At 59.3% G+C, this 27,322-nt stretch overlaps 1 protein-coding gene across 3 annotated transcripts in view; it reads left to right on the plus strand.

The window, feature by feature from the left end:
• PRKCZ (protein kinase C zeta) overlaps positions 1-27,322 on the plus strand; it is an 89,503-nt gene that overhangs the window by 34,813 nt on the left and 27,368 nt on the right. For all 3 annotated transcript variants that reach the window (XM_059135036.1, XM_059135037.1, XM_059135038.1), the window contains one exon: positions 25,802-25,887. In XM_059135036.1, coding sequence (XP_058991019.1) covers positions 25,802-25,887 — 86 coding nt within the window. The remainder of the gene's footprint in view (positions 1-25,801; positions 25,888-27,322) is intronic.

Genomic DNA, 27,322 nt, shown 5'->3' on the forward strand with positions numbered 1-27,322 from the left:
CTGTGTGACCAGAAACCTCTCCGGCCCAGGGCCCCGGCAGGGATGCCCTTCTCCTGAGCTGCTGGGCTAGGAAGTTAGGAAATCGGGGTAACGTGCAGTACAGGGTTGCGAGAAGGGGGGCCCTTTTCTCCCGCTCTGGGTTACCCTCAGCACGGCATTCCGGCAGGCCCCTTCCTCCAGGCGTGTCCCCGTTCATTCAGGAGTTCCTTCTCTGGCACGTTTCCTGCGGGTTGACGGGGTCCCCACGTGCCCGGGCTGGGTGGGTGCGGCGTAGAGGCTGGGAAAGCACCCACCGGGAGGGGTGCGTTCCTCATCCCCTCATTAACCAGCAAACACGCAGAAGCAGATCATTCGAAATTCGAAGTTACAGTGGGTGTCCGTGGCCGCGGTGGTGGTGCCGACACAGAAACACGGGGCGGGCGGGGGCCCCCACACCCGCGACAGCCCGCCAAAGCCCGAGTCAGGCGTGAAACCCCGTGGAAGGAGCGGGCTGGGGGCTCCGTCAGGTGGAGGGGGCCCGGCACGTGCAAAGGCCCTGGAAGGAGAACCCGCTGGGCAGAGCCCCCTTGAGAGGCGGGAGGGGGGGTTCCACAGGGTCCCTGGCCGTCCACAGGGGTGCGTTTCATGACCCTCTAAGGAGTTAATCTAACAAACCTGAAAGGTGGGTGTGACCCGCTTCCTGCTCTGATGGGACTGAACGCCTGTGGCCCGTGGTCCCTGTCGAGTGAAAACAGACTTGCAAGGAGCAGAAAAGCCTTGAAATGTTTTCAAAGTAACAAAAGGGAGATTCGGATGCCCTTTTGTGGGAAGAGACGAAGCTCGCTCACTGCCGAGCACGTGGTAGCCACGAGCCCCGTCCCGGGGTGACCGTGCGGGCTTGGAAACCGAGGTCCTCGGTCTTCTCCGAGCCCCACCCCCGTCACTGTTGAATTTAACTGTCCCCAGGGTCCTCTCTCTGCAGGACTCTCCCTCTACACACCCGGGCCCAGAGGCGGACGGGGAGGCGCCCTCCTCCTACAGGCCGACCCTCTCTCTCCTCCTGTGACCTGCGGTGCCTCTTCCCTCGGTTCGATTTCATTTTGCGGTGCTGAAGGTGGCTTTGCTAAAATTATTTCTAAACGTGCCACGTGGAAAAGCGTGCGCCCAGGGGGGACGGGCATCTCGGTAGCGAGGATTCCGCAGAAGCAGCAACTTTGGTGCTGGTGTGTCTCGCGTTGTCCCCCTGCTCACCTGGGCCGTCACCGGCTGCCAGCCGGGTCCTCTCCTCTGTCCCTGCCCCCCGGTCACCCCGAGTGGCCACCCCTCCTTCTGGTCTTTGAGGTCCGGGCTTTCTCCCGGGGCTCTGCCTCTGGATGTCGGTACCACACCCCACCCTCTCGGAGGCCAGCCTCGTCCAGACGCCGGGGTGGGGAGCTCATGGGCAGTTTGCAGGCGCGTCCCCTCCGCTTTGGAGGGGGCTCTGTGTTGGGACCGGCCCAGGAGCCTGGACAGCCGCTTGGGGTGAAAGCGGGGGCTGAGGGAGGAACACACGCTGGTCATCTGCCCTCAGCCTGGCCCTGTGTTCTGCCCAGCGTGCGTGTGGGGGGCTCGCTCCCACTTAACTGTTTCTCGTGCCCCCACGGCCTCCACTTGCCCCAAGAGAAACTGGGGCCGCACCCAAGAGGCAAGGGGCCTGGTCGATGGGGGGCTGTGGACAGCTTCTCTCCGGGCCTTCCTCTGTCGCTCACTGGCCAGCAGGTGTGCGTGACCTTTCCTCGCCTCAGTTTCTCAGTCTGGGGTGACCGGCACAGGGGCACAGACACACCAGCTCCGTGCCGCACACGGCCACACTGGCCGGTGGCTGTTGAGGGCCATCACGGCCCTCCCCAGCGAGGGGTAGTGGGATCTGCCGAGGCCCCTGTGGTGGGGAGTCTCATTTGGAGGGAGTTTTGGATCTTGCTAGAATGTGCATGAAGTAAAGGATCACACTTTTATTTTGTCATCATTGACATGTGGTCTTTACAGCACGCTTTCCGGGGGAACATGGGAGGCTCCGCGCGCGGCGCCATCCGGTCTCCTGGAGGCCAGGGGCTCTGCTGAGTTGCCTTCTTCCTTATGTCTGGCTTTTGAAATAAGCAGTGTGAGGAGAAATAGTTAACTTCGTTTTGTACAGAGATTTTGAAGCGATTCTTGGTGAGGGGCCGAGGGGCCGCTCTGGGCCCGGTCTGGCCCCTCGAGGGCTGGGGGACCTTCTGTCCAACACTGGGGTCCCTCGAGCAGGATGGGAATCGCAGCCCCCAACCCTGGTCGGATTTTCGTTTTGGCAACGCAGGGCTCCCCCCCCCCCCCCAGCCCCCGTAAGTTGTTAAAGCCTTTCAAAAGGCTTAATTTCTAGGAGAAACAGGTCCCTTTTGTGTGTTTAATTACTGAAGCTTTTTGGAATCTCTAACAGAATTTAAGAATCTAAAGCCCACTCGGGCCACGTGCTCTGGCTGGGGCGCCCCCCTCCTCACTCCTCCTCGCGGGACCCTGGCTCCCCATGCAGGGCCGAGCCTCTGTCTCCTTTGACCTTGTCCTGAGGCCCCAGGTGTCCCCGTCAGCGAGGAGGCCCCGCTGACGTGTCATCTTTTCAGCTTGTCCTTCTTTCCTGTTCTTTTCTTGTTTTCCCATTCACTTGGTCGAGCTGTGGGCACCAGAGGCAGCTGCACTTGGCTTCTTGGCCACCGGCTGTGGGGCCCAGAGCAAAGGACTCAGGTTCCTGGTGCCTCGGCTTACCCCTCTTGTAAGCCCAGGTGGTAGGAGTGCCTGCCTGTCCCGGCTGGCAGGTGCGGCTTGTACCAGGCGCCTGCACCACAAGCCCCTTTCCCTGTTCTGTGCTGCCCTTTCGCAGCCGTTGGGGTCCTCTGGGCGTCCCTCGCCCACTGAAACGGGCCCCAGGACGCGTTCGTGTTCCTGCCCGCTCTGTTGCCCTCGTGTCTGGCTGATACTTGGAGGTTAAGGGTCAGGCAGGATTTAGAAATGCGGAAGTGACCAGGAGTCCCGACAGGGCCACTCTTCTGCCAGCCCCGCAGTCCTGCCTGACACAGGGAGACGGCGACACCTGCCTCCCGGGAGGCTTGTGGCCGCAGAGGGACCCGGGTGTCCTCATTCTGGGGCAGCACCTAGCAGGCCCCGGCGGACAGAGGGCAGACGCACGGAGATCGGTGGGAGATGGGTGACAGGTGTGGGACGGGTACGTAGTGGACGCGTGAACGGGACATAGCAGGGGCGAGAGCGGGAGAGGGTAGGGTTAGGGTGGTGAGGGGCAGAGACCCACAGACACAGAGACACATGGTTCACGGCACAGATGCGTCACATAACTGAGAAATGACGACACCAGCAGGTTCCTGCAGAGCCATGACCGCCGTCACAGAGGTGCCCGTGGACAGGACCCCCGCGCAGCTCGGCTCGAACAGCACGCGTCTGCTTGCGCGTGGGGCTGGATGCCGGACGTCAGTGTGAACGGATCTTCCTTACGATCCCGGCAGCGTTTCCTTTTCTCCCGCCGACTGCGTTGTCCGGAGACGCCATGTGCCGCGCGGGGCACGCAGAGCACGTGCTAAGTGTGCGTTGTTGGTAGGGCTTCCTGGCCCTCTTCCCTAGTAGGGAACTTGTCGTTGAGTTTTCGGGGAGTCAGCAGTTACACATGCGGTTTTGCCTGTGCAGGCGGCCGGCGCCCTGACCCCCGTGTGTGGGTCGAGGGAGAGGTGGGCCGTGGGTATGTCTCAGGGCCGCGGGGCAGGCACTGAGCAGGACCGGCGTCTGACGGTGACGCCGAGTGTGCCGCGCGGGGACGGGGCTTGAGCCTCGGGCGGTGCAGCTCCAGGGCCCCTTCCAGCAGAGAGGGTTGTGGATGAGGGTCGGAGCAATGCCCGGCTTCCCTTCCCGCTTTTCGTCTCTGCGGACATAGAACAGCCTCTCTTCCTGCCCTGCTGCCGGGGGAGCGTAACGTTGAGGGGCCTCGCTCAGGTGGCGTTAGGGGCCAGCGCGGGGGCGTGACCCTGACTCCAGCCCTGTCCCGGACCCGTCCCTCCGCTCTGCCTCAAGATCTCCTCTGTGCCCCCGGCCCATGGTCTGCTGCGGGTTTGCAGGTCCTGCCTGCAAGTCTTCTGTTCTGTTTTTGTTTGTTTGGGCCAACCGTGGGTTCCTAGAAACTTCATTCTTCTTTATCTCGACGTTGTAGAAAACCAGTCCAGAATCGCGCAGCACCCCCTCCCCCGCCACCTCAACGAGGGTCCGGGAGCAAGTCTGATGGCTCGGAAGTGGCCGTACCACGGGATCACGGGACCCTCCCCCGTCTTTCTTGGGCTGTTTGTCTTCTCTGGGGGAGCGGGGATGGGGGGCGACGGAGCTGCGGGCGGTGTCCCCGGTTCCCGAGGTGCGTGAGGCCTGTTTCGGGACGCGTTGCCCCAGCACTCTGTGTCAACCGTCTCTTGGTGTTGAATCACATCGCTATGATGAAGACGTTTTAGTACCGCGACAGTTATAAGCCTCTCTCGGCGGGGAGAGCTGCCGCTTGCTTTCTTGGGTCCCTTTTAGAACAAGGTGAGGGCGAGGTGAGATGCTCGACGGTCCGCTGCCGTTTTCTGTTTCATGCACATTCGTCGAGACCCATCGGGAGCTGGGAATGCGACTGTAACTCCTGCCCTTGGGGGACTCTGGTCCGGCGAGGAAGCCCTGGGGCGCGTGGGGTGGGAACGTGCGGCGAGTGCCATGCCTGCACCTGTGTGTCCCCCGCCCCCGCCGTCTGCCTGTGTCCCCCGCCCCCGCCGTCTGCCATCCTGGGAGTGGGGGAGGGTGGACCCACCCTCTTTCCTGGGCCGTGCACCTGTAATGAGGCTTTCTGGGACAGCAGGGTGAGCTCAGGGCTGACCCCCAAATGGCTTGAGATTTTGGGGAGAGATCCGCCGAGGGTCTCGGTGGTGGTCTGGGGTGAGGCACGGAGCAGGGCTGGCGCACACAGGCTTTGAACTCACACCTGACGGTGGAAAGAAGTGGCATCGGGGCTTTCTCAGCAGCTTGCCCAGGTGTGGGGAGACGGAAAGGGAAGGTGGGCGTTCAGCCGTCAGCAGCTGTACGTCAGAGATGGGCCGGACTGTGAGAGCCCCTCTGAGGACGGTGGCCCCGGAGCCGCGGGAAGATGCGGACTTTGTCCGTTCTAGATCGCCTGCTCCCCAGACCTACTGTGCGCAGGCCCCCGTGGCCGGGTCCGGTTCGGGGCTGGGATGGTGCCGCCCACCCACACTGAGTCTGTGTTCTAGAGGGGAGAGAAGGAGCAGGCAGGTGAGTCTGCGGACACGTCACCCGCACGGGGCTGGGGGTGCTGAGGGGAGGCTGTTCTCTCCCTGGGGAGGCACCCTGTGTGCCCCGGTTGGGGAGGGAGCCGGCTCCGCCCCGGCGGGAGGGAACGAGGCATGGCTGGAAGGAGCTTGAGCACAGGGGAAGCTGCCATGGCTGGAGGTGGCGGGGGCGGGGGGAGCTACGTGATTGGACATGTGTATAGTGCGGTCACTCCTGCCGAATGCTGTGCGGTCCCCTGCTGCCCACCAGGCCAGAGACAGTAGGAGGAGAGGGCCGGGGTGACGTGCGGGTGCCCAGCGCTGGGAGAACGTTGGCGGAACCCGGGAGGGTTGGGGGTGGTTCCCAGGTGAGCAGTGGGGGTGGGGGGAGCGTGGGCCGGGGGCTGCGGACGGTGGGTGCGTGCGCTCCGGAGGCGAGGGCGCAGCCTGCAGCTCCGCACACGCTGACTTCCCGCACGGCCCGTTTGTGGTCAGACAGCACGCGGGTACCTCGTTCGCTCAAGGATGGCCGGCCACGGCCCGACGGCGCTCGGGAGGGCCTTCACCCGTGGCTGCCCCGGACCACGTTCGGACTCGGCGCTGTGTCAGCCGGGGGGCTTGAAGACCAGTTCATGAAAGTCATTTCTCATCACAGCGCCCGGCCGCTCGGCACTAGGGCAATTTCCTGTCGAGGGGCTTTAACGGCTCGAGCGGCTGTGGCCCTGCCAACCTTCCCACAGGCACCACGTCTGCGCTCCGCGGGGTCCCTGCTCTCGCCCTCACGCTGCTTCCTCAAGCCAGAGGAGGACGGGGCGAGGGGCGTGCAGGGCGTTTGCAGATGCGAGCCCGGCACCGTGTGGGAGGCGGTGAGGGCGCGCGGGGCTCCCTGGTGACCCGACGGGGCTGTTTCCCTCGGGATGGGCTGGCAGGGAAGTGAAGGCAGTGGCCATTGTTCCAGGTCACGGGGGTCCTTATCAGTGTCCAGGCGGACTGATTTGGGCTGAGGCAGCCACGTGGCTGAGAGCTTCCAAGAGGAGCCTCAGGGCCTTCTGGGTCTTATCTAGGCCCTGCTCTGGGGGCTGTGATCGGGCGGTTCAGTAGTCACGGGGCAAGAGTCCTTCCTCTGGGTGCACAGGGCTGCGTGTGGGGGCTGGGACGAGCCCTGCGGGAGGCCTCCGTGGTCACCGGCACGCACAGGCTCCGGCCCTGGTCCCCTTGCTCTCATTTGCATTTGGCTTGTTTGAGGCTGGAAGATGCCAGCGCCCCCCCAGCCCGAGCTGACTCAGGGGCTCCTCCGACCTTTGGTTCTCCCCCCAGAGCTGGCTTTGGAGAGGCTGGGGCTCCTGCTCTGAGTGGGCACAAAAGCCAAAAAGTGAAATGAGTTTCTTGGGGTTTCTTTAAAGAAAATTTTTATTATGAAAAATTCCAAACATCTACCAAGGTAGAGAGAATTATGTAGTAAAGACTCACGCACCCTTTCTTCAGCTCCATCCGTAACTTCTGGCCGGCCGGTAAGCCCCCAGCCCCCATCCTGGCCTTCCTGTCATCTGTGGACAAATATTGTAGTAAATATCTCTAGAAGATAAGCATCACGTAATAGCACCGTCTCACCAACACAAGAAAACATTTATTGTCCCTTTTTTTTTTTTTTTTTTTTTAAGATTTTATTTATTTATTTGACAGAGAGAAATCACAAGCAGTCGGAGAGGCAGGCAGAGAGAGAGAGACGGAAGCAGGCTCCCCGCCGAGCAGAGAGCCCGATGCGGGACTCGATCCCAGGACGCTGAGATCATGACCTGAGCCGAAGGCAGCGGCTTAACCCACTGAGCCACCCAGGCGCCCCTTATTGTCCCTTTTTAATATTGCCAGATTGGTAGCCAAGGTGCCCGTTTCCAGAACTGTCTCCATTTTCTCGAGAGGGCCTCCGTCCTGACCGCTGAGGCTGGCAGTCGCGAGAACCCTGAAGGGGTCCTGCACGGTGTGCCCAGTCCCCATGGCTCTGCCCACGTAGGCACAGCACGATGTCGTGAGCGCGAGGGCCACGGCATCGATCCCGCGTGCAGAAGGCTCCCCGTGCGTCCCCTGCCGTCTGTCGCCCCTGCCGACTGCAGCCCTGTGCACCCCCCGCGTAATCTTGGCTGTTTGAGGGGTGGTCTTCGGGGCCCGGCTCCTGGCACTCAGCTCCAGGGCCCCCACTCCACGCCGGAGAGCTGCGTGTGTCCGTGTGGCTGCTGCGTATTCCGTCCAGCCGCTCACCCGGGAGTGGTGGGTGTGAGTCGCACAGCAGAGCCCCACGCCCCACCAGCTCCCGCTCCCCGCGCGGCCCTGAGCACAGCACGCGTGGACCCAGGGAACTCCTCAGTCTTGGGTTCTTCCAGCCTCTTTCGGCCACAGGTGAACCCACAGTCCCCGCGCACACCACTGCTGCTTTGCTTCTTTGGGAGTGCCCCAGCAGGGGGTCGGGTGCGGGGTGCCCTGGGATTACCTTCCGCGTTGCTGACTCCGTCGGGCCGTGCACTCCTGTGTCCGCCCCGTGTCCCGCCCTCCCACGCAAAGCGCCTGCCGCTGTCTCGCTCGTGCGCCAGCAGAGGCAGCAGCGCAGTCCTGCAGTGGACCTGGGATGGCCGGAGAGTGCATCCTTCTTTTTTTCTTTAAAGACTTGATTGATTTGACAGAGACAGAGAGACAGACACAGAGAGCACAAGTAGGGGGAGCAGCAGAGGGAGAGGGAGACGGAGAAGCAGGCTCTCTGCTGAGCAGGGCACCGGACACGGGACTCGATCCCAGGACCCCAGGATCGTGACGTGAGCCGAAGACAGAGGCTCCACCGACGGAGCCCCCAGGCGCCCGGGTGAGCCCATCCTTTAAGGAGCACTTCAGAGGGAAAAGGATCAAGGTAGACCCTCCCTGAGTCCTCACGTGTGGTCCTCCTGGACCTGGTGGAGGCCTGTCGAGAGCCTGCCCTTCATCCTGTCTTGTCTTCACCTCCTTAGGACTCAGCTCAGATGTTTCCTCCTCCAGGAAGCCTGCCTGGCTTCTCCTGTCTGTGTGCTTTCCAGCTGCCTCAAGGTCAGGGACCCTCCATCCCTGGGACCACGTGTTAACTGTGGTAGCTCCTGGAGGCCAGGCCATACTCTTGCCCCCTCTGAGTCCCTGGTCCTGGGTCTGTGCTCATGTCACTTCTGGGTCTCTAGACCTGGGGCCACACTTTGGTCATCCGTGGATTCCGGTCTTGGTAGAGCACTGTGTGCCACTGGCATTCACGGCAGATTGAATGGAGGAGGAGGGGGACTTGGTAGTGGCTTTGGTGACCGTGCGGAGACGGTGGCTTTGAGACCCCGGTGTGACCCTGTCCCAGAGTCTCTGGAACAAACGTGGTGGGTTTGTGCCAAGGCGACACCAAGGGCAGGTGAGCCAGGGTGCGCCCCGTGCCGGGCATAGTCTCTCTGACTCCGACGCGCCCCCCTGCTGTCTTGGGTCCATAACTTCGTCACATCTGCACCTTGTAAGGTGACGTACTCACAGGCTCCAGGGACTGGTGGGGGGACATCTCTGGGACCCTTATCCAGCCGATCACGAGGGCTTCCAGCTATGCGGCTGCGGAAGGTTTCTGGCGCCCTGGAGGGCTTCCTGGACCGGCGGAGGAGCCATCTCTGGCCACGCCTTGGCCTTGGGCAGCCTCGGTCTGCTCCTCCGTGAAGTGGGGTCTACACTGCCTTCCCCTTCCTCCTCCCTGGGTTGTTCTGATCGAGTGTGGCAGTGGGTGTCAGACATGCGAATTATAACCCCGCCCTGAGCTCCCCCAGGTGGCCAGTGGGTGGGGAGCCCCTGGAATGGGGGGGAGGAAGAGAGGGGTCCCAGCAGTGACCCTGGGGGTTGATGCTGGCTCACGCTCTGAGTGGCGTCTGGGGAGGTCCCGACGCAGGCCCGTGGCCCGTGTATGTCCCTGAGATTTGATCCTGCTGGTGCCGGGCGCCCCGGGGTGAGGCTGCTGGTGGGGGCAGGCCGGAGGCGGTGGGGTGTGGGTGAGTCTGGAAAGGTCCAGACTCAGATCGGTGGACTTGGTCCCTGGCTGGGGTGCTGGGGGAGTGTGGCTTTGCTGTCAGGGTGGCCCAGGGAGAGGGAAGAGCCCGTCAGTCCAGCACAGTTGTTCAAGGCTCCGTGAGTGACCGGCGATAGGCAGCGGGTGGGCCCAGCACAGACTACGGCTCGTCCCCAGGCAGCAGGGCTTGCTTCTCTCCACAGGCTTGGCTTCCTCGGAGGGGCTCTGCCCTCGGTCTTGCTGAGGCGACGCCCTCAGTGCCTTCTCTGGTCCCGTGGCTGCTGGGTCACACCTTCAGGGACCAAATCAAGCCTCTGGCCTGGTACTGGCCCCTGGATCCCCTGGTGTTCCCTGGGAGCCTTTCAAGCCTCACTGGCCAGAAGCCGCTACACGGGGATGGGGCGGGCTGGGCTGCTGGGGAGTGGAGCCCGCGGGGCCAGGAGTAAAGCACCTGTTCGGGGGCTGGAGGCTCAGAAGCTCGCACGTGGCCATCTGGGGCCTCCAGTCAGGGTGCCACACCTGTCGTCGCCATGCAGTTCCTGAGAGCACCTGCTTCCCCCCAGACCCTGGGCTCCGCTGAGGGCAGACCCTGTTCATATTGTACACCCAGTTATGAGCTGAGGGCTGTCTTCTGTCGGCATTCAGATGTCCATGAAGGTGCAGGGAGAGGAGGAGACGGGCGCCAGCGTGTTCGGGGCCAAGTCATTCCAGAAGGCCACAGGCGTCCTGCGTGTGGGCCCTGGTGCCGAGCACAGACAGACCTGGCCAGCGTGGTCCAGCAGGGCGGATGCTGGAGAAACACCTGCTGTGCACGGGGGCAGCCAGAGTCCTGATGAGGGGCTCGCCTGTGCAGAGGCTGGGGTGGTCAGGGAAGGTCGGCCTCGGACGCGGGCTTCAGCTTGGAGCAGCTGTGGGTGCATCCGGCCACCTTCCAACCGTCTGTCCATTGAGGTTTGCAGATTCCCAGCTGAGAGACGACGGGCACCAGATTCCCCCGGAAGAGCCGGAGCAGACCCCACCTTGTGTCCCCACGGAGGCACCTCTCACGTCCCAGCACCCTGAGAGCAGGGTGCGTCTAGACGGTCCGCGGGTCCTGCTCGACTGGACAGTGGTATTTTGCTTTGGTGGTCTGTACAGTAATGGCACTTCTGGTCGCTGGCCTCTTCGATCCCATGAGGAATGTGGACAAGGGGGCTGGCATTGGGGCAGGGGGAGGGTTGGGTATGGACATGTGCAGAGGTGCTTGTGGTCCAGTCCCAGGAGGAGGGGTGATTTTGAGGGATGGCGGGTCCGTAGTTTGGCCAAGGAGGAAGGTCAAGGTCATCGGTCTTGAGAGAGAGAAGGGGACCCAGTGCCCAGATCTTTGAGGGTGGGGAGCTGATGCGTGGTGAAGAGGCGGGGCGTGGCTGAGGGGCAGCCCACTGACCATCCGAGCAGACCGTCCATGGCCCTGGGAGCTGGGCACCAGGTCGAGGCCCCGTGGGGCTGGCTTTGGGGGCAGAGGCACCGTGGCAGTGTGTGGGTGGCTTGCCAGTGGTCAAGGGTGGGTGACTGGGGGCACCGCAGGACCCGTCACATTTGTGGGAGAGTTGGAGCCATCAGGCAGAGAGCCGTACCCCCCCAGGCTCTTGTGATGAGGCCACGCCGGGCCAGGAGCATGTAGGAGGACAGGAAGGGCCCGCTCCGGGGCCTGAAGGACCGGACTTGCCGACCGATGCGCCTCCGGGGCCCCGGGCCTCCCTGCGTCTGTTCTCGTCTGAGGGACATCAGGGCACTCGCCGTCTGGTGAGGGAAGGAAGGAGCTTGTGGGACCGACGAAATGGCTGTTCCGCTGCAGAGAAAGCATACGGTGGACGTTAGTTCTCCAGAAGTGCTTTTATTGGGTACGACTTACGAGGATAATCAAGTGACAGGTCACGTGCTGAGTGTGGGTCCCAGAAGTTAATCTTAGAGAGCAAATTTTTAAAAACCATCATCATAATAAGCCAAGAAAAAGTTGAGAACTCACTCCAGAAGGTACTAAGCCTGCCCCGATTTGGCGGGGGTGGGGGTAGCTTTTATTTAGGGAGGGGTGTGCGGCTCTGGGGCCTCCGTTCTCGGGTCCTGTTTCCTTTCTTCATTGTTTTTAACCAGAATTAACTGTTCTAGAAACTGTAAACTCTTGAGTGTGCGACTGCGTGAGTTTTTACGGAGGCGCCCGTTGGCCTCCAGTCGGTTTAGGGGGTCCACCTCAGCTGTGCCCAGAATCCCGGCCCCCTCTCCTGGCCACCCTCCCCACCATGGAGCTTTGCTTGGTTTTGAACTTTCTGTGGTGGAATCCGACGGCTCCTCTCAGTGCCGTGGGGGAGAGTCCCCGTGGTGCTGGGTGTGGTTCTGGGTTACCGTTCCCTGCGCAGGGTCGGTTCCAGGGTGAGAACGCGCGCCGGCCATAAGTTGTAAGTCTGTCCTCTCAGAGCGGCAGTGTTTGCCCCGCGGGGGGCCCCTGCACACACCCCGGCTGGCGCGCGCCCCCTGCCTGCACACGGCGGGAACCGTAAGGATGCTTGGGGTGCTTGGAGCTGCCATGCCTCCGCGCACTCCCCGCGCTGCTTCCCGGCGCCCCGTGTGGGGTCTTCCCTGCCGGCAACCAGGGGTGGCCCCGTGTGCATCCTGCAGTTTGACTGGTTCTGGCGCGTCTGCCTGGGGTGAGTGCGGACCCCGCAGCCGGAGTGCGGCCCGCGGGGTGCCCCAGCCGCAGATGCCGCCCGTGCTCCGATGCATCGGGTCAGTGACTGGCTCGCACGGCTCCCGGAGCTCAGGAAAACACCAGTTTACCGGCTTCTTGGGTCGTGTGCGACTCAGGAAGGGGCTGAGGGAGGCAACGCAGGGGCAGGACTTGGGGCGGAGGCTCCCGCGCCCGCCCTGTCCAGCTTCAGTGACTGGAAGCTCCCCACACCTGGTCAGCGAGGGCTGTCGGTGAGGTTTCATCGTGGAGGTGATGCCCGACCCCCATCCCCGGAGGTGGGTCATGGCGCTGAAAGTTCCAGGCCTCCATTCAGGCGTCGGTCTTTCTGGTGCTCCCAGCCCCATCCTGCTGCTAGGGGTGGGGGCAGGCCCCGAGTCATTTCCTTGGAGCATGGAAGACCCTTCGCCCCTCCAGAGGGCCAGTGGCTGTAGGAGGTCTGTGCCAGGAGCGCACCTGTGATCAATGCGAATTCACCCCCTCAGCTCCTGGGGGTCCCTCCTACACACCTTTCCCCGCACCACGGTTGTCGACCGCGGTTGTCGGAGGCTCTTGGTTGGCGCCGGCAGAGCTGGCGGGAAGGGGCCTCACATCCCGGCCTGGGGTTGCGCGTCTTCATTGCCTCTGACTCCTCAGTGCCTTCCTGCCTGCCTCGGGCTTCCCTCTGGGCCCACGTGGGTGAGGTGCCTGTCTGCGCCCTCTGCCCAGTCTCAGATCAGGGTGTTTAAAAATGATGCACTTGTCTGTACATCTTTCTTTTAAAGACTTTTATTTATACGAGAGACAGAAAGAGAGCGAGCGTGCGCGGGCAGGGGGCGGAGGAGAGGGAGAGGCAGAAGCAGGCTTCCCGCTGAGCATCGTGCGGGGCTGCATCCGGGGACCCAAGACCATGACCCGAGCCGAAGGCGAGGCTTCACCGACTGAGCCCCTGGGTGCCCCAAGGCCGCGTGCCTCTTTTGCGGATGTGTACGGGCCCTCTGTGTGTTTTGGACGAGTTCTTTGATTCTCACAAATTTGCTCCTACACTCGGCCACTTGCCTCTTCATTCTTCTCATGAAGGAAGTGGGACGTTGCGATTCGTGCTTTTCCTGCCGTGTTGAAGAAACGCCTCTGTGCCCCAGGGGCCTGAACGTCCTCTCTCGGGCCCCAGGGGCCTGAACGTCCTCTCTCGGGCCAAGATCGGGAGCTTTCGTTCTTCCCGCAACCCGGGGTTGGGCGGGAGCTCCGCGCTGGTGTGGGGTGGCGGCCCAGCGCAGCTGCCTCCTTGCTGATCACCGTCCACCTAGGACCGTTGGTTGAGGAGCCAGCCCTTTCCCAGCACACTTCAGGGGCGCCCTGGTCATCACTCAGACGACTGTCCGTGTGGGGACCCGCTTCCAGAAGCTTCCTTCTGTGCCGCTGATCCGTCGCACCAACGTCACACTGCTTTAAATCAGCTCTAGTGACCGTGAGTACCACGCGTTCGAAGGCCCCCGGGGTTGTGTTCCTCCAGGATTACCCCGGCTGCTCTCTGCCTTGATTTTCCAAGTGGCCTATAAGTTTCCAAAAACCCAGGGAGGCTGTTTGTTTGTCTTTAGTTCGGATCGCCTCTGAGTTCATAGGTCAGCGCGGGGTGGGGGGGAGCTGACGTCCTCAGGGCGGCGAGGCTTCCGCCGTCTTTCCGTCCCCTCCGTGCGGCCGCCCTGCAGTTTCTGTCGAGCGCTGGCCCCGTGTTTCATTTTCAACGCCGCCTTAAATGGTGTTGCCTCCACGGTTCTGTTTGCGGACACGTATCGGGGAAGGGGCTTCGTGCTGACTCGTCAAGCAGCCGCGCTACCCCCGCACGTTAACCCGGGTCGGGTCTGCAGGTTCCTGTGGGTTTCCTAGGGCGGCGCTGTCATCCCATCGGCTCATCTCCGCCGCTCCAACCCCGCGCCGCTCACCTTTCTGAAAACGTGTGGGGCAGAAGTGGTGATTCCACATTTCACTGTCGAGGACGTCCCTGGAAGGACATTTTTCCCTTGTAAACCCCCATCACATTAAGGAGGTCTTAGGCCTCGTTGAGAGTTTTTGTCCTGAATTTTACCGGATTTTATCAGATGCTTCTTTTCTTCGTCCATTGACACGCTCTTCTCTTATATTCTGTTAATAAGGTGAACTGGGGGCTCCTGGGTGGCTCCATTGGTTAAGTGTCCAACTCTTGATTTAGGCTCGGGCTGTGATCTCAGGGTTGTGAGATCGAGCCCCACGTCAGGACTCCTAGCTCAGAGGGGGTGTCTGCTTCTCCCTCTCCCTCTGCCCCTCCCCACCACTTGCACACAAGCCCTCTCTCTAACATAAATAAATAAAACATTTTTTTAAAGGTGATTTAACTGATTGACTTTGAATGTCAGCCAACCCGCATTCCCTTCCTGAACTCCATTTGGTTGTGATATATTACCTTTTCTACATTTTGCCAGATTCAGTTTGTTAATATTTTGTGTGGTGTTTTTGCAACTGTGTTTGTGAGAGAGATTGGCCTATAGTTCTCTCATGTCATTCTCAGAATTTAACTTGGAGGTATATCGGCCTCATAAAATTAAATGAGCTTTTGTTTTTAAATTCTTGAGACAATTTTATGTAAGACTGAGACTATTTCTAACTCAACTATTTGGAAGAATTCACCAATAGAGCCCTGTGGGTCTGGAGTTTCCTTTGTGGGAGTGTTTTAAATTCTGTGCTTAATTTTTATAAAATAGAAATCTGAGATTTTGTATGTCTTCTCTTGTTATCTTTAGTTAAGTTGTGGTGTATTATTTTAAAAAATTGTTTATTTATTTATTTGAGGGAGAGAGAAAGAGCACAAGCAGGAGGAGCAGCAGATAGAGGGAGAAGCAGGCTCCCCACTGAGCAAGGAGCTCAGCGTGGGGCTCCATCCCAGGACCCCAAGATCATGACGTGAGCCAAAGTCAGAGGCTTTACCAACTGAGCCACTCCGGCAACCCTAAACCATTTTTAATCGCTCTAGATGTTATCAAATTATCAGGGATTTATCTTTCTCTTTTTTTTCTCTTGTTACCTTTTCATCATGTGTTTTGTGCTGTATTAGACGCATACTGCTTTAGGGTCATGATATCTGCTTTTTGGATTGACGCTGTTATCATCATGAGAGGTTGCTATTTAAGATGGACAATATTTTTAGCCTGGGGGTTTCCTTTGTGTGTGCATGTGTTGGGGAGAAGGAGAACTCAGTGTCTATGTGCCATCCTTTTCTTTACAACTGTTCTGTGTCGGATTTTGGAAATGAATCGTACTAGCAGAAGTTAGTTGTTTTTAGTGTACTCTAGACAGTCCTTGTCTTTTAACCGAAGCATTTAGCCCATTTATATTTAACATCATACTGATATGTTACAGTTTCAATCTATCTTTTTTTTTTAAAGATTTTATTTATTTGACAGAGAGAGATCACAAGTAGGCAGAGAGGCAGGCAGAGAGAGAGGGAGAGGAGGAAGCAGGCTCCCCGCTGAGCAGAGAGCCCCATATGGGGCTCAATCCCAGGACTCTGGAATCATGACCCGAGCCAGAGGCAGAGACTTTAACCCACTGAGCCACCCAGGCGCCCGTAAATCTGCTATCTTAATCATCATTTTACATCAACCCCTCCGTTTCCTTTTGGCCTTCCTTTCTTGGCTACTTTTGATGTAGTCAAGTGTTACTCCACTTCCCCCTCCCTTAGCTTTGTTAAATAATACTTTAAAAAATATTTTGTAAATACTCTGGCTGCCTTAGAAATTATGAAACACATTCTTGGAATGTACCTTAAATAATTGTACTCTTTCCCAGGTAAGACAAGAACCTTACAACACTTAACCTCTGTCAGTTTTTTTTTTTTTTTTTAAGATTTTATTTATTTATTTGACAGAGAGAAATCACAAGTAGACGGAGAGGCAGGCAGAGAGAGAGGAGGAAGCAGGCTCCCTGCTGAGCAGAGAGCCCGATGCGGGGCTCGATCCCAGGACCCTGAGATCATGACCTGAGCCGAAGGCAGCGGCTTAACCCACTGAGCCACCCAGGCACCGGCCTCTGTCAGTTTTTATGGTGTTGTTGTGTGTGAACGTCATGTATATTTTGAACCTCACAAGTCATCATTAATATTGTTTTTAGGAGCAGCTGGGTGGTTCAGTAGGGTGAGCATCCCACTCTGGATTTTGGCTCAGGTCACGATCTCAGGGTCAGAAGTTCATGTCGCATGTCTGGTTCTGCGCTCATAGGGAGTCAGCTTGAAGACTCTCCCTCTCCCTCTGAGCCCCTCCTCCCCCCACCCCTCTGCCCCTCTTACTCTCTCCCCTTTCAAAATAAATAAATAAATCTTTTTTTAAAAAAATACTGTTTTAAATGGTACCCATTCCGATTTACCTGTTTCTTTAACCTTCTAATGTGCTTCCTTTCTTCCTGCGTGACCGTGCTAATGTCTGAGGCCATTTTTCTTCTGTCCAAAATACTTCCTTTAGTATTTCTTGTTGGCATAGATTTGCTGACAATTAATTGATTTTTGTTTGTGTGAAAATGTCTTTATTTTGTGTTCATTTTTGAGGGCTGTTTTCACCAGGTACACAGATGTAGGCCACAAGCATTGTTCTTTTAGCATTTTCGGTATGTTGTTTTCTGGCCGTTGTTATTTCTGTTGAAAGTCACCTGTCGATCTTGTTCCCACGAAGGTAATCGCGCGTGCTCTCTCTTCTCTTTCTGGCTGCTTATAAAATGGTCTTTGTTCTTCTGTTTCAGCAGCCCTGTGAAAGAGAGGGTGGTATTATTGAATTGATCCCAACTGAGGTTTGTAGAGCTTTTTGGATGTAGGGCATAATGTCTTCTGTCTTTTTGGAAAATGTCCATCAGTATCTTTTCAGCTACGGCCCTGTTCACGCCGCCTGCTTCCCCAGGACTCCGTACCCACATCTTCTTGCCGTACCCACATGTCTCTTATGCTCTTTCCTGTCTTTTTTCTACGCAGGTTTTCTTTACCGTCTGTGCTTCAATCTGGGTATTTTCTACTGAGGTGTCTTGTTTGGTCTAATCTGCTTTTAAATCTTTCTCCTGAATTACTGGTTTCAATTGCTTTGTTTGTTTGTTTGTTTGTTTTAAATTTCTGAAGTCCTAGGAATATTTAGAGCCTCTCTTCTTTTCTGTAGGTCTAGTTCGACGGTGAAATCTTCTCATCTTTTGAAAAACATTTAGAGATCTGGGTCGCCGGAGTCTGTCTGTGTTGACTCTTCAGGACGCTTCTCTCTCTCGGCCCACCTGGTAATTTTTGATGCAGTGTCGGATACTGTGTTTGAAAAACTGTAGGCATTCCGAATGATGTTATTTTTCTCTTGAGAGGATTTAATTTTATTCTGGCAGATGGAATGTGGACAGATCACCTTGATTCAGCTCAGGTTGGTCCACTTCCCATTTTCTTTGAATGTCTCAGTAATCTCAACCTGGAAGGTCTGGGGGTTTCCCTGACCCAAACCTCCAGCTCTTGTCTCCCGAGCACCATGAGGCAGCCAAAATCTCTACCTGGGCTGGCTGTTGGGTTTTATTTTTTTTGTTGTTTGTTTGTTTTTTTCCCCACTTAGCAGCTGCTTTCTTCTTGGTTTCTTGGCCTCTTTCCTTGAATTTGTGTGCCTGGGGTCCAGCTGATACCTCAGCAGGCCGACTCCCCCACAGCTTCCTTTTCTGAGGAGTCTTGAGAGATCCTCTCAGGCGGGGGCGACAGGGACCTGGAGGCCAGAGCATCAGCCCAAAGAGGACTGTCCTCCAGCCTTAAGATCTCATGGGATTTGCCTGGCCAAGTTGTGGCCTCTCTTGGGACCCGTCCCCTTTCCTTCTTGTGTCTCCCTTTTGGAATGGGCGTGGCCATCCTAGGCCTGTCCCGACACTGTGTTTTGGAAGCTCGTATCTTGTTTGGCCTCACAGGTTCACAGATGGACTGGAATCCTGTCTCTGGGTGAAGGTTGCCTGATTGAGATCAGAATGTGCACGTCAGAACTGATGCTAGTAGGAGTTAAGACTTTGGGGGCTGTTGAGATGGAATGAGTGTGTTCTGCGTGTGAGAAGGACTTGAATTTGGGGGAGGCGGCCAGGGCAGAGTGTTACAGACTGAATGTTGTCCCTCAGAACCAGAACTAACTCCAAATGGGACAGTGTTTGGAATGAGGCCTTGGGGAGGGGCTGGTTGAGGTCAGAGGGCGGGGCCCTCAGTTGGGATCACTGCCCTTATAAGGGCCAGTGGGCTGTCTCGGCCCCGGGGACACAGTGAGAAGGCCACCTTCACCCAGGAAGAGTCCTCTTGGCAGGACCGGCCCCGGCAGGCGTTCTGACCTCCGGCCCCAGCCTCCAGACGGTGAGAGCTCACTTGGAGTGTGTGTCCCCAGTCCCCAGTGGTGTCGGTGTGGTCACTGTGTCCGGGCTGACCGAGACCTCCTTAGACCTGGGTTGTCCTGCATGTCCTGGGTGTCCTGGGCCCCGGTTTCTGTCTCCAGACGGGTGCCCATGAGCTGCCCGCGGCTCTTGCTCTGTTTGCAACCCCCGCCCCAGGACCCATAGCACAGCCTGAGGACACAAGGTGGGCCTGGTGACACAATCGTCCCCTCCTGCGGCTGTCCGCATTGCTCGCACATTTGCTTGCTGTTTTCCTGCTGTTGTGGTTTGTTCTCGGAGACGGAATTAGGTTGAGGCCCCTCGGGTCCTGGCGCCACCCCACGTCTTCAGGGCCCAGCTCCCCATCCAAGCTGCCGCTTCCCGGGGGGCCAGGTGGTTCTGGTGCTCTCGTCGCCGAGGCTCTGCGCTCCCTGCCCAGGTGCTGGCCTTGGTCGCGGGAGAGGCCCAGGTCCTGCTGCAGCGCTGGGCGCTGAGCAGCAACGAGCGCTTTTCCTTGTAAGTGAGTCCTTGGAGGAAATCCTCCTCGCAGAAAGGAGTTGCGTTCGGTGTGAAGTTATTTATAGTAGGTTACTCGGAAGTTGGTGCCCATTTTTCCATAGAAGCTTTGTGAAATATCGGTCAGCCCTTTAATTAAAACTTGACTTGGACCATGAAAAGTTAAGGTATCTGTGATAAAATGATTAGAAGTTTGGACTGTTGGGGGGCCGGGGTTCAGTCGGTGAAGCCTCTGCCTTCGGCTCAGGTCGTGATCCCAGGGTCCTAGGAGGAGCCCCGCGTCGGGGCTCCTGCTCCGTGGGCGTCTGCTTCTCCCTTCGCCTGCCACTCCCCGTGCTCATGCTCCTGCTCTCTCTCTCTCTAATAAATAAATAAAAGCTTAAAAAAAAAAAGAAAAAGAAATCCCTGTTAAATCCCTCCTTAAAACCAACCTCGCAGGACGGTGTTCTTCAGGGCCGCTGACAGCATGTGGTGAGGGAGGGGCAGCTCTGAGGAGCCCCTGGAGGGCCGTGACCCTTTCCGCGACCCTCTCCCTGGGCAGGCCGCGCCATGGGGCTGGGTGACTGCTCGGTGCTCTGCCAGCCCCTGCCAGCCCCTGCCGGCCCCGGCTCCGGTCGGGGGCTCTGCGGGTGAGCAGCTCTCATTTTGCAAAGTCAGCAGCGGGATCCCCGGGCACGCGCCGGCACGCGCCTGCTCGCCGCACCAGGTTTCTTAGCGCACGGGAATCAGACTTCGGCTTCCGAAGCAGGGGACCTGTTTGCACAGACCCCCGCGCGGGCCGTCCGCGCCTGTCTGTCCTCCATGGGGCCTTTTCCTCTCGCGGGAGAAGTGGCATCCTGTCCTCTGCCCCACCCACGGACCGCGTCTTCCCCGGCGGGTCAGCCCCCCTCCGCCGTGGCATCCCGGCTCCCCCCGCTCTGCCGTTGTGGCCTCACCCTGGCTGCTGGGGAAGGGGCCAGCGGGAAGCCCTGCAGGGGATGCGGAGCCTCGAGGACCATGTCCCCGCCGCTGGCACGGGGGCATCACACTAGGAGACGCGAGGCAGGGTGGCGGCACGCTGGGCCCGGAGAGAGGGGAGCCGAGTGCAGTCCCCGTTCCCCTCGGAGGAGAGGCTCGCCATTGCGTGGTCTCCGCAGTCCCAGCTCTAATCCACAGTGTGCCCGCAGGCCAGCCCCGGGATTTAGCCCGGAGCCTGGGCTGTCTCGCTGCTGCTGGGTGGCCGTGCGGGCAGGCACGGCAGACCGCGGTGGCCGCAGCAGATGGGCCACGTGCCCCGAGGGAGGCCCTCACAGAGCGTGTCTGGAGAGGCAGTCTGGTGTTCGGGGACGTCCCATCGTGGTGCCCTGCTCGTTGCAGGCCTGGGACAGGAGCCACGGCTCGGTCCCCTAAGGGACGCAGGGACTGCATGTTCGTCCACACTCTCCGTTGTCCTCGGGAACCTCCCAGCCAGGGTGCCCACCGGGCTGCCCCACGGCACCAGGTCCCTCCCCGGCAGCCAGACTGAGGTCGGGACCCCCTCAAAACCCCAGCCTGCTGATTCCAGAAGGTCACGTGGCAGCGTGTCCTCCGAGCCTGTGAGTGGAATGTGCATTTGGCGAGAACAGGGGGTCCTGGGGCAAGCGTTCTCTGAACCCCCACCCCGGCCGGCGATGTGACACAGAGCTGGGTCCTGCAGGAGCACTGGCCACCACCTTTCTGCCCCGACACGCACGTCTCCGCACAGTCCTGGAGGACGGAGGGACGGGGCTGTCTTAGCTGTCCTAGCCCTGGCAGTGTGTCCTTTGTCTTACTGTTGCATGTCAGATACTTGCCCGGAACGAGCCAGGCTGAGCCTTGTACTGAGGAGAGCCGCTCAGAGAGCCGGGGTCCCGCCCCCGGGGCACAGAGTCCAGTCGGAGCAGCCGGCCGCAGGGAGGAAGCTGGTAGGCGGCGGCGCCCCCTCTGCCCCAGGCCCCTGCTCTCAGTCACACTCCGCTTCCCACCCTTTGGCCCGAAGCCACCTCACCAGCTCCTTGCCCCTGCTTGGGGCCGGGTCACTCAGCAGGTCACCCCCCCGGGGAGCGGCATGGAACAGTCCCCACGCGGTGCGCCCCAATGTGTACCGCATCCGGGCAGCACTTCCCGGGCTCAGGGCTCTGCGGCCGTCCTCATGGCGTGGCGCAGGGCTGTGCTGCTCACCCCGGCCCGTGGCCCGCGAACAGAGAGAGAGACTTTGCCTGCCACGGTGCCCTGCCCCGGAACTCGGGCACAGCCCACGCTCGTCCCCGTGTCTGCGGGCCGCGGGGTTTCTTCACACTGTCGCTCCACGAGCTCTTCTTGTCAGAGCCCTCAAGACGCGGCATTGCCATAGAAACTGAGCTCGTTAAAATTCCCTGCGGCCTCCTAATTATAGAATTTCAAAGACAAGCGAAGAGCTTCTTCCAAGGGTTGGAGTTGATGCTGGGGGGAGGGGAGAGCACCCCACGCGCCCCGGGCGCCGCTGCGAGCTGCCCAGCCTTCGCCGTGGTGCCCAGGCCAGAGCGCGGGCGCCCGGGAAGGGCCCTGGCGGCACACGGACCTCAGAGCGCGGCCTTGACCACACAGCCGAGGCTGAACCTCAGACCCGACGGGACTCTGGGCAGCTGCCTTGTGCCGCAGGCAGGGCCCTGACACCCCCTTGGAGGTCTTTCCTGCCCACCCGACCTGTGTGGGGGACCCCTTTCCTGCAGGTGCTGAAATCAGCGGGCAAGAAGGGGACGCGCGGTGGGGGCGCAGAGCCAGCGCCGTTCCCCGAGCACCCGCCCCTGCTGCACACGTGTGCTCTCTGAGGACATGTGTTCTTTTTTTTCCCCGTTTACACGGGGTGGTTGTCACTTCAAATCAAGAATAGGGGCTGTGACTTTCCAGGCAGAAACCCAGAATCCGCGAACGTGACAGTCGTTGGAGCTGGTGGCCCCCAAGGCGGATGGCCCTGGCCTGCGAGGGCAGAGGATGGTGGGCCCCAGCTGAGCTCAGGAAGGCCGAGCGGGCCGCATCCCGCTGCATCCAGCCCTGCACTTAGGGAACCTTCTAGTAAACAGTCCGACATTCGGAAGTTTTGGGGGTTTGGTGGCTGCCGTGGTGGGAATGTGGGTTTTCATGAAAGGTGCTCAGTTGATTCAGAAGTTAAGGAGGTGAGGGGCGCCTGGGGGGCTCAGTCGGTGAAGCTTCTGCCTTCGGCTCAGGTCGTGATCTTGGGGTCCTGGGAAGGAGCCCCTCAGCAGGGAGCCTGCTTCTCCCTCTCCCTGTGCCCGCTGCTCCCCCTGCTTGTGCCGTCTCTCTCTCAAATAAATAAATAAAATCTTTAAAAAAAAATTAGGGAGGTGGTAACCCCAGTCCAGTCTTGAGAGAAACAGCAGGCAGACCCCAGGAGGGGGCACCCGACTGGGCGTCTGACCCGCCCTCCTCAGTGTCAGCGGGGCTGTCCAGCCAGGGACGTGGGGAAGCGGCCACCACCGAAAGGGGCCTGGGCGAGCGGGGCGAGGGGCTGGGTGGGGTTCTGGGTGGCATCTGGGTCTGAACGAGGGTGGCAGGGAGACGCTGAGGAAATCCGAGGAGAGTAGGGCCTGGTCATGGCCACACGTCAGTATTGCTCCACGAGTCGTGACCAACGTGCCGCACGCCCGTGGGAAGACGCGGGTGGGGCGTGCACGCCGTGGGCTCCCCTGTCTTCGCCGCAGTGTTCCCAGAGTCTGGAAGTGTCCCGAGCCCTGAAGTGTATGGGGGCTGCCGGCTCCGGCTGGAGTTAGGGAACAGCCGTGGTGTTCACCTCCGTCTTGACGAACACGTCAGCGGAAGTCAGGTGCTGCGGGAGGGGACGCTGTGGGCAGGTGACGTGGGCTCTCTCTGTACTGTCTTTGAACTTTCTGTAAATCTGAAATAAATAAATTGCCTGTGTGTGTAATATACATAGATATTTTTATAAGCGAAGGTTGTCCCGCTGTCCCTTGTGGTTCTTTGTAACTCACTTGACGGCTGCTTTCCAGGCAGCGGCCTGGGCGTGGATCGGACACCCCAGGAGGGGGCGGCGCTCCCTGCCCTTGCCTGAAGCCATGCCAAGACCGTGGTGCCTTGCCGGGGTCTGCAAAGCCAGGGGTTTTGCAAACGCCATCCTGTGCCTGCGTAGGGTGGGGATAAAGGTAACACTGTCTTAGAGACCTCCTGTCAGTCAGGGGTGTCCAGAGAAAGAACCAGTAGGGTGTGTGAATAGAGGAAAACAGCTCTGTGGTAAGGAGCCGGCTGTGCCGTTAGGGGGGTGGGCAGGTCGGGTCGGCGGTCTGCAGACCAAGAAGAGCCCGAGCTTCAGTTCAGGTTGAAAGTCTGGCCGCCGCAGGCAGAGTTCCCTCCTGCTCGGCGATGCCCGTCATTCGCTCTAGTCAGGCCTTCAGCTGATTGGATGAGGCCCACCTATGTCACGGAGGCCAGTCTGCCTCACTCCGAGTCCCCTGGTTTAAACGTCAGTCCCCTCCAGAGATGCCCCTGGGGCTCCTGAGTGGCTCTGGTGGTTGAGTATCTGCCTCTTGATCTCAGCTGAGGTCTTGATCTGGGGGTTGTGAGTTCAGGCTTCACAATGAGCTCTGCAGGGGTGTGGAGACTACTTAAAAAACAAAGAGATAAAAACAAAGCAAAAGAAACACCCTCCCGGAAACATCCAGAACAGCACTTGGCTGTGCGTCTGGACTCCGCAGCCCAGCCCTGCTGACACAGAGTAACCCCCCGCTTCGATCCCTTGCCCAGAGGCACCCACACACGTTTCCTTGAAGCCACACTCCACCGACAGCAGGGAGGTCACACTTCTGCCTGAGGTGATGGGGCAGGCGGATAGGTGAGCAGGACCCAGCCCCTGGGAGTGTTTTCCTGGACCTCCTGGCAACCCGCAGTGGCCCCTGGGCCGCCCGTGGGCAGGACCCGCAGCAGGGGACAGGGCCTTTCTTTGGCTACTTAGAACTTTGTTTCATTTTTCAATTTGATACACTTTATTTAAAATTGAATTCAGCATCTGCTTCCGGGGGTGTCCCCCCTGCTTCAGCCCCAGAAAAGGTTCAAATGAGTCCTTAAAGATGTGTCAGAGGGAGACGTCCAAAATCACTTGTAGCCACACTTGCTGCCTGCGGCCCCTCCCACAGCTTTTACAGTTTCACCTGTTTCCGTCTAGCGCGGCTGTGGGGCACCTGCGAGGCGTGTCACTCGCGAACCTATAGAGCAGGGGGGTAGCGGACATGTGTGGCCCAGTGGCCGGTGGGATAGAGCCTCACCAGCGCCCGCCTGCCCGGGGCGCCCCCAGAGGCCACACCATCCCGAACCTGGCACTGGTCTAACACTTCCTAGAACGCCTTCATCTCCTCAGACAGTGAGTCCTCCTCCAGTGCTCTGGGCCTGCGGGGCTGCGTGCGGCTCTGGGTCCTGTCCCCTCAGGGCTCCCCTCGTACCCTTGGCCTCTGCTAGGGCATCTTCGTGCGTCTTGTCTGGTCGGGTGTATTTGTAGGTTTCCATGTGGTGTGTGCGCTGGGCACAAGAAAACCAGCATGTTGGCACCGGGGTGTCCCCAGCAGGCCAGCTCAGCTCCCCTATGTCTCTGTCCCTCCGTCTGTGTCTGTCACTCAGTGACATCTCTCTGCAGGACGGCTGGGGGTTGTGAATGCCACGTGCAGGGAGGGTCGGGGGCATGCCTGGGATTGTGGGGACGGTTAGTCCTGTGGACATCAGCATGGACCTGCCCCCCCCACACCAGCCTTCCCCCAAATCAAGCCAGGTAGGCTGGAAGGGCTGGATATGGCAGGACACACCTCATCATCTGGATAAAGGCCCTGGGCATCACCAGGGAATCCTTAGAGCTGAGGGCCAAATGGACTGAGGGTGGTCCTGGTGTCCCGTGGCGCCCAGGTGTGAACTTGCAGGTGGCGGAGCGGGAGGTGAAGGCTGGTGCCACCTCCTCCCGCGTGTCCCTGCTCACGTCTGGGTGCTGCCTGAGCGTCTGTGGCGGGAAACCTCTGAGGAGTCCTGGGCAATGTGTGGGCCTCTGCCAGTCCCCCAGCTGCCCACCGCTGGGGGCTCCTGCTGCAGAGGAATCTGGACATCTTGTTTCTCCCTCAGTCTCCCGTTTAAGGGGAGGGAAGCGGGCTGTCCGGTGGCCATGACCTGATTTCAGCAGGGTCCAGCCAGAGCTGGTAATTTGCTTGTTTTAAAAACATTTCGTTAGTCTCCACATTGGTGTGCATTTGTGGCACTTCCACAACTCATGAAAGTGGCTTTCAGTGTGGAACTTTATAAAAGCACAAAGCTTCTCGTTGTGTCCTGAGTATTTTGTTTGTACCGGTGTTTGCTTCAGAGCATTTGGAAGGAGCAAAGTTACGAGCATGTTTGGGGAAGAACGAAACCGACAGTTCTAGTTAAATCCATAATTCCAGCTTTTTTGGTCAGCGGCGTCCTTCTTACGAGTTTGGATTCTGGAACGCCGTTTTTGAAAGCGACGTGCTTGGTAACCCTCAACTCCGCGTAAGGGCTTGGTGTGTCTGCCTCACCTCTGCCCCGAGAGCTGTCGGGCGGGGGTCTCTCGTGTGCGGGTGGACAGGACGCCTGGCGGCACGTCAGGCTCACCGTGGACTCCGCGTGGCAGCTGCGGCCCCTCCGTGGATGGTGAGGCACAAGGTCGCAGCCCGGTGGAAGGGAAAACAGGGAGGCTTGGACGCGCTCTGGCCTCTACGACGTCCCAGCCGGACCCTCACAGGGGCCGCCCAGCTGCTGTCTCGCTCCAGGGCGGCCGTCCGCGTGCACCTCGGGGGGGGGAGGGGGCTGGCAGGCTGCTGGACTGTTTCCTTACCCCTCTCCCTTGTCCCCCCCCCCCAGAATCCATCTACCGCCGCGGAGCCAGAAGATGGAGGAAGCTGTACCGCGCCAACGGCCATCTCTTCCAGGCCAAGCGCTTTAACAGGGTGAGTGCCGCCCCTCAGCTCCTGGGCTGTCACCGCCCGGCCTGCACTGCCCTCACCAGCGAAGAGAAAGGTGGGGACACTTGCTGCTGAGTGCGTCACGCAAGCCCGTTCCAGAAGCACCAGGCCTTTTCTGCACGTGGTGGCTGCGTGGCGAGTGTGGGGGTGTGTCTCCGTGTTGCTCTGCTACATGGGGCGCGGGAGCTTCAAGGTCCTAGCTTGCGTGTGGTCGAACGTGGGTCTGCAGATTTGACTGAGGACGCTGGCGCGCACGCTGTGCATCTCCTGTGAGCCCCGGGACCCCGAGAGCCCCACGTCTGCCACACACGTGGCCCCCAGCCCATCCTTTCCGTCCTCTGTCTTCAGGATGCGCTTCTGTTCTCTAGAAGTGATGTAATTCAGGTGGCTTTGGGATCGTCCCACTTCACAGTGGAAGGGGAGGTGCCTGCAGGGGCCTCACTGGCCAAGGACTTTCATGTCCCAGGGCAGCCGGACCAAAGCCCTGCAGACCTGGGACAGAAGTTCCTTCTGGAGCCAGAGGTCCAAACCCAAGGTGTACGCAGGGTACGTAGGGCTGTGCTCCTTCAGTGGCCCTAGGAAGTGACCGGTGGAGGGGAAATGCACAACCCTGTGATAAACATGGGGAACGGGGCAGACCCGGCCTCCAGGTCCGGCCAAGACAGGGGACTCAGAACCAAGGGCAATCGGGGGTGGGGAGGAATCATCACAGTCGCCCCTCGTCCTGCGAACACACCTCGGTGACCCAAGGGCAGAAAGTGAGTTCCCCCGCCTAGATCTTTATCTGGCCTTGACACGACTTTTCTTCTAGAACAGTGAGAAAAAGTTCCACTGGTGAATCTAAGAGAGAAATCCAGTGAGTTTCCGAAGAAGAAATCAAGACCTCCACTCTAGGAAAGGAGGCGACATCAGTGTCTTGGATAGGGTGAGGCATGAGAGCCAGGTCAGGGCCTGTCCTGGAACCCGGGACCTGCAGCCTAACGGGCCAGCCTAGGAGGGCCCCTCAGGGGCCGGCGGGGCCTCAGGGACCACACAGGTGAATCGGTAGGACGGGGGACTCACCTGGCAAGAAGCGCAGAGCATAGTGGGAACTGGGCATCCAGCAGGAGCCGCGGGAACCACAGGCTCCCACGGAAGAGAGCTCGGTGTGACCGGAAAGGGCGACGCGCGGCAGAGAACACGAGCCAAGGACCAAGTCAGCCGCGTGGGAGGCTTAAAAACCCTTGGTTTATTCATCAGGTGAACTTCAGAGTATCGAAGCTTTGGATTTAGGTTTCATTCTATTTTTAGCATCGCATTTCCTGAAGAGTTAACGGTTCAAACACGGGTCTGAGATAAGAGCCTGTGGCAGCCTCACGGGCGCGGGTTCCACGTCTCTTCTGTGCCCCTGTGCAGAGCCCGGGGAGAGGAGGCCGCCGTC

Source organism: Mustela lutreola, chromosome 10 (genome assembly GCF_030435805.1).
Source record: "Mustela lutreola isolate mMusLut2 chromosome 10, mMusLut2.pri, whole genome shotgun sequence".
NCBI classification, from domain to species: Eukaryota; Metazoa; Chordata; class Mammalia; order Carnivora; family Mustelidae; genus Mustela; species Mustela lutreola.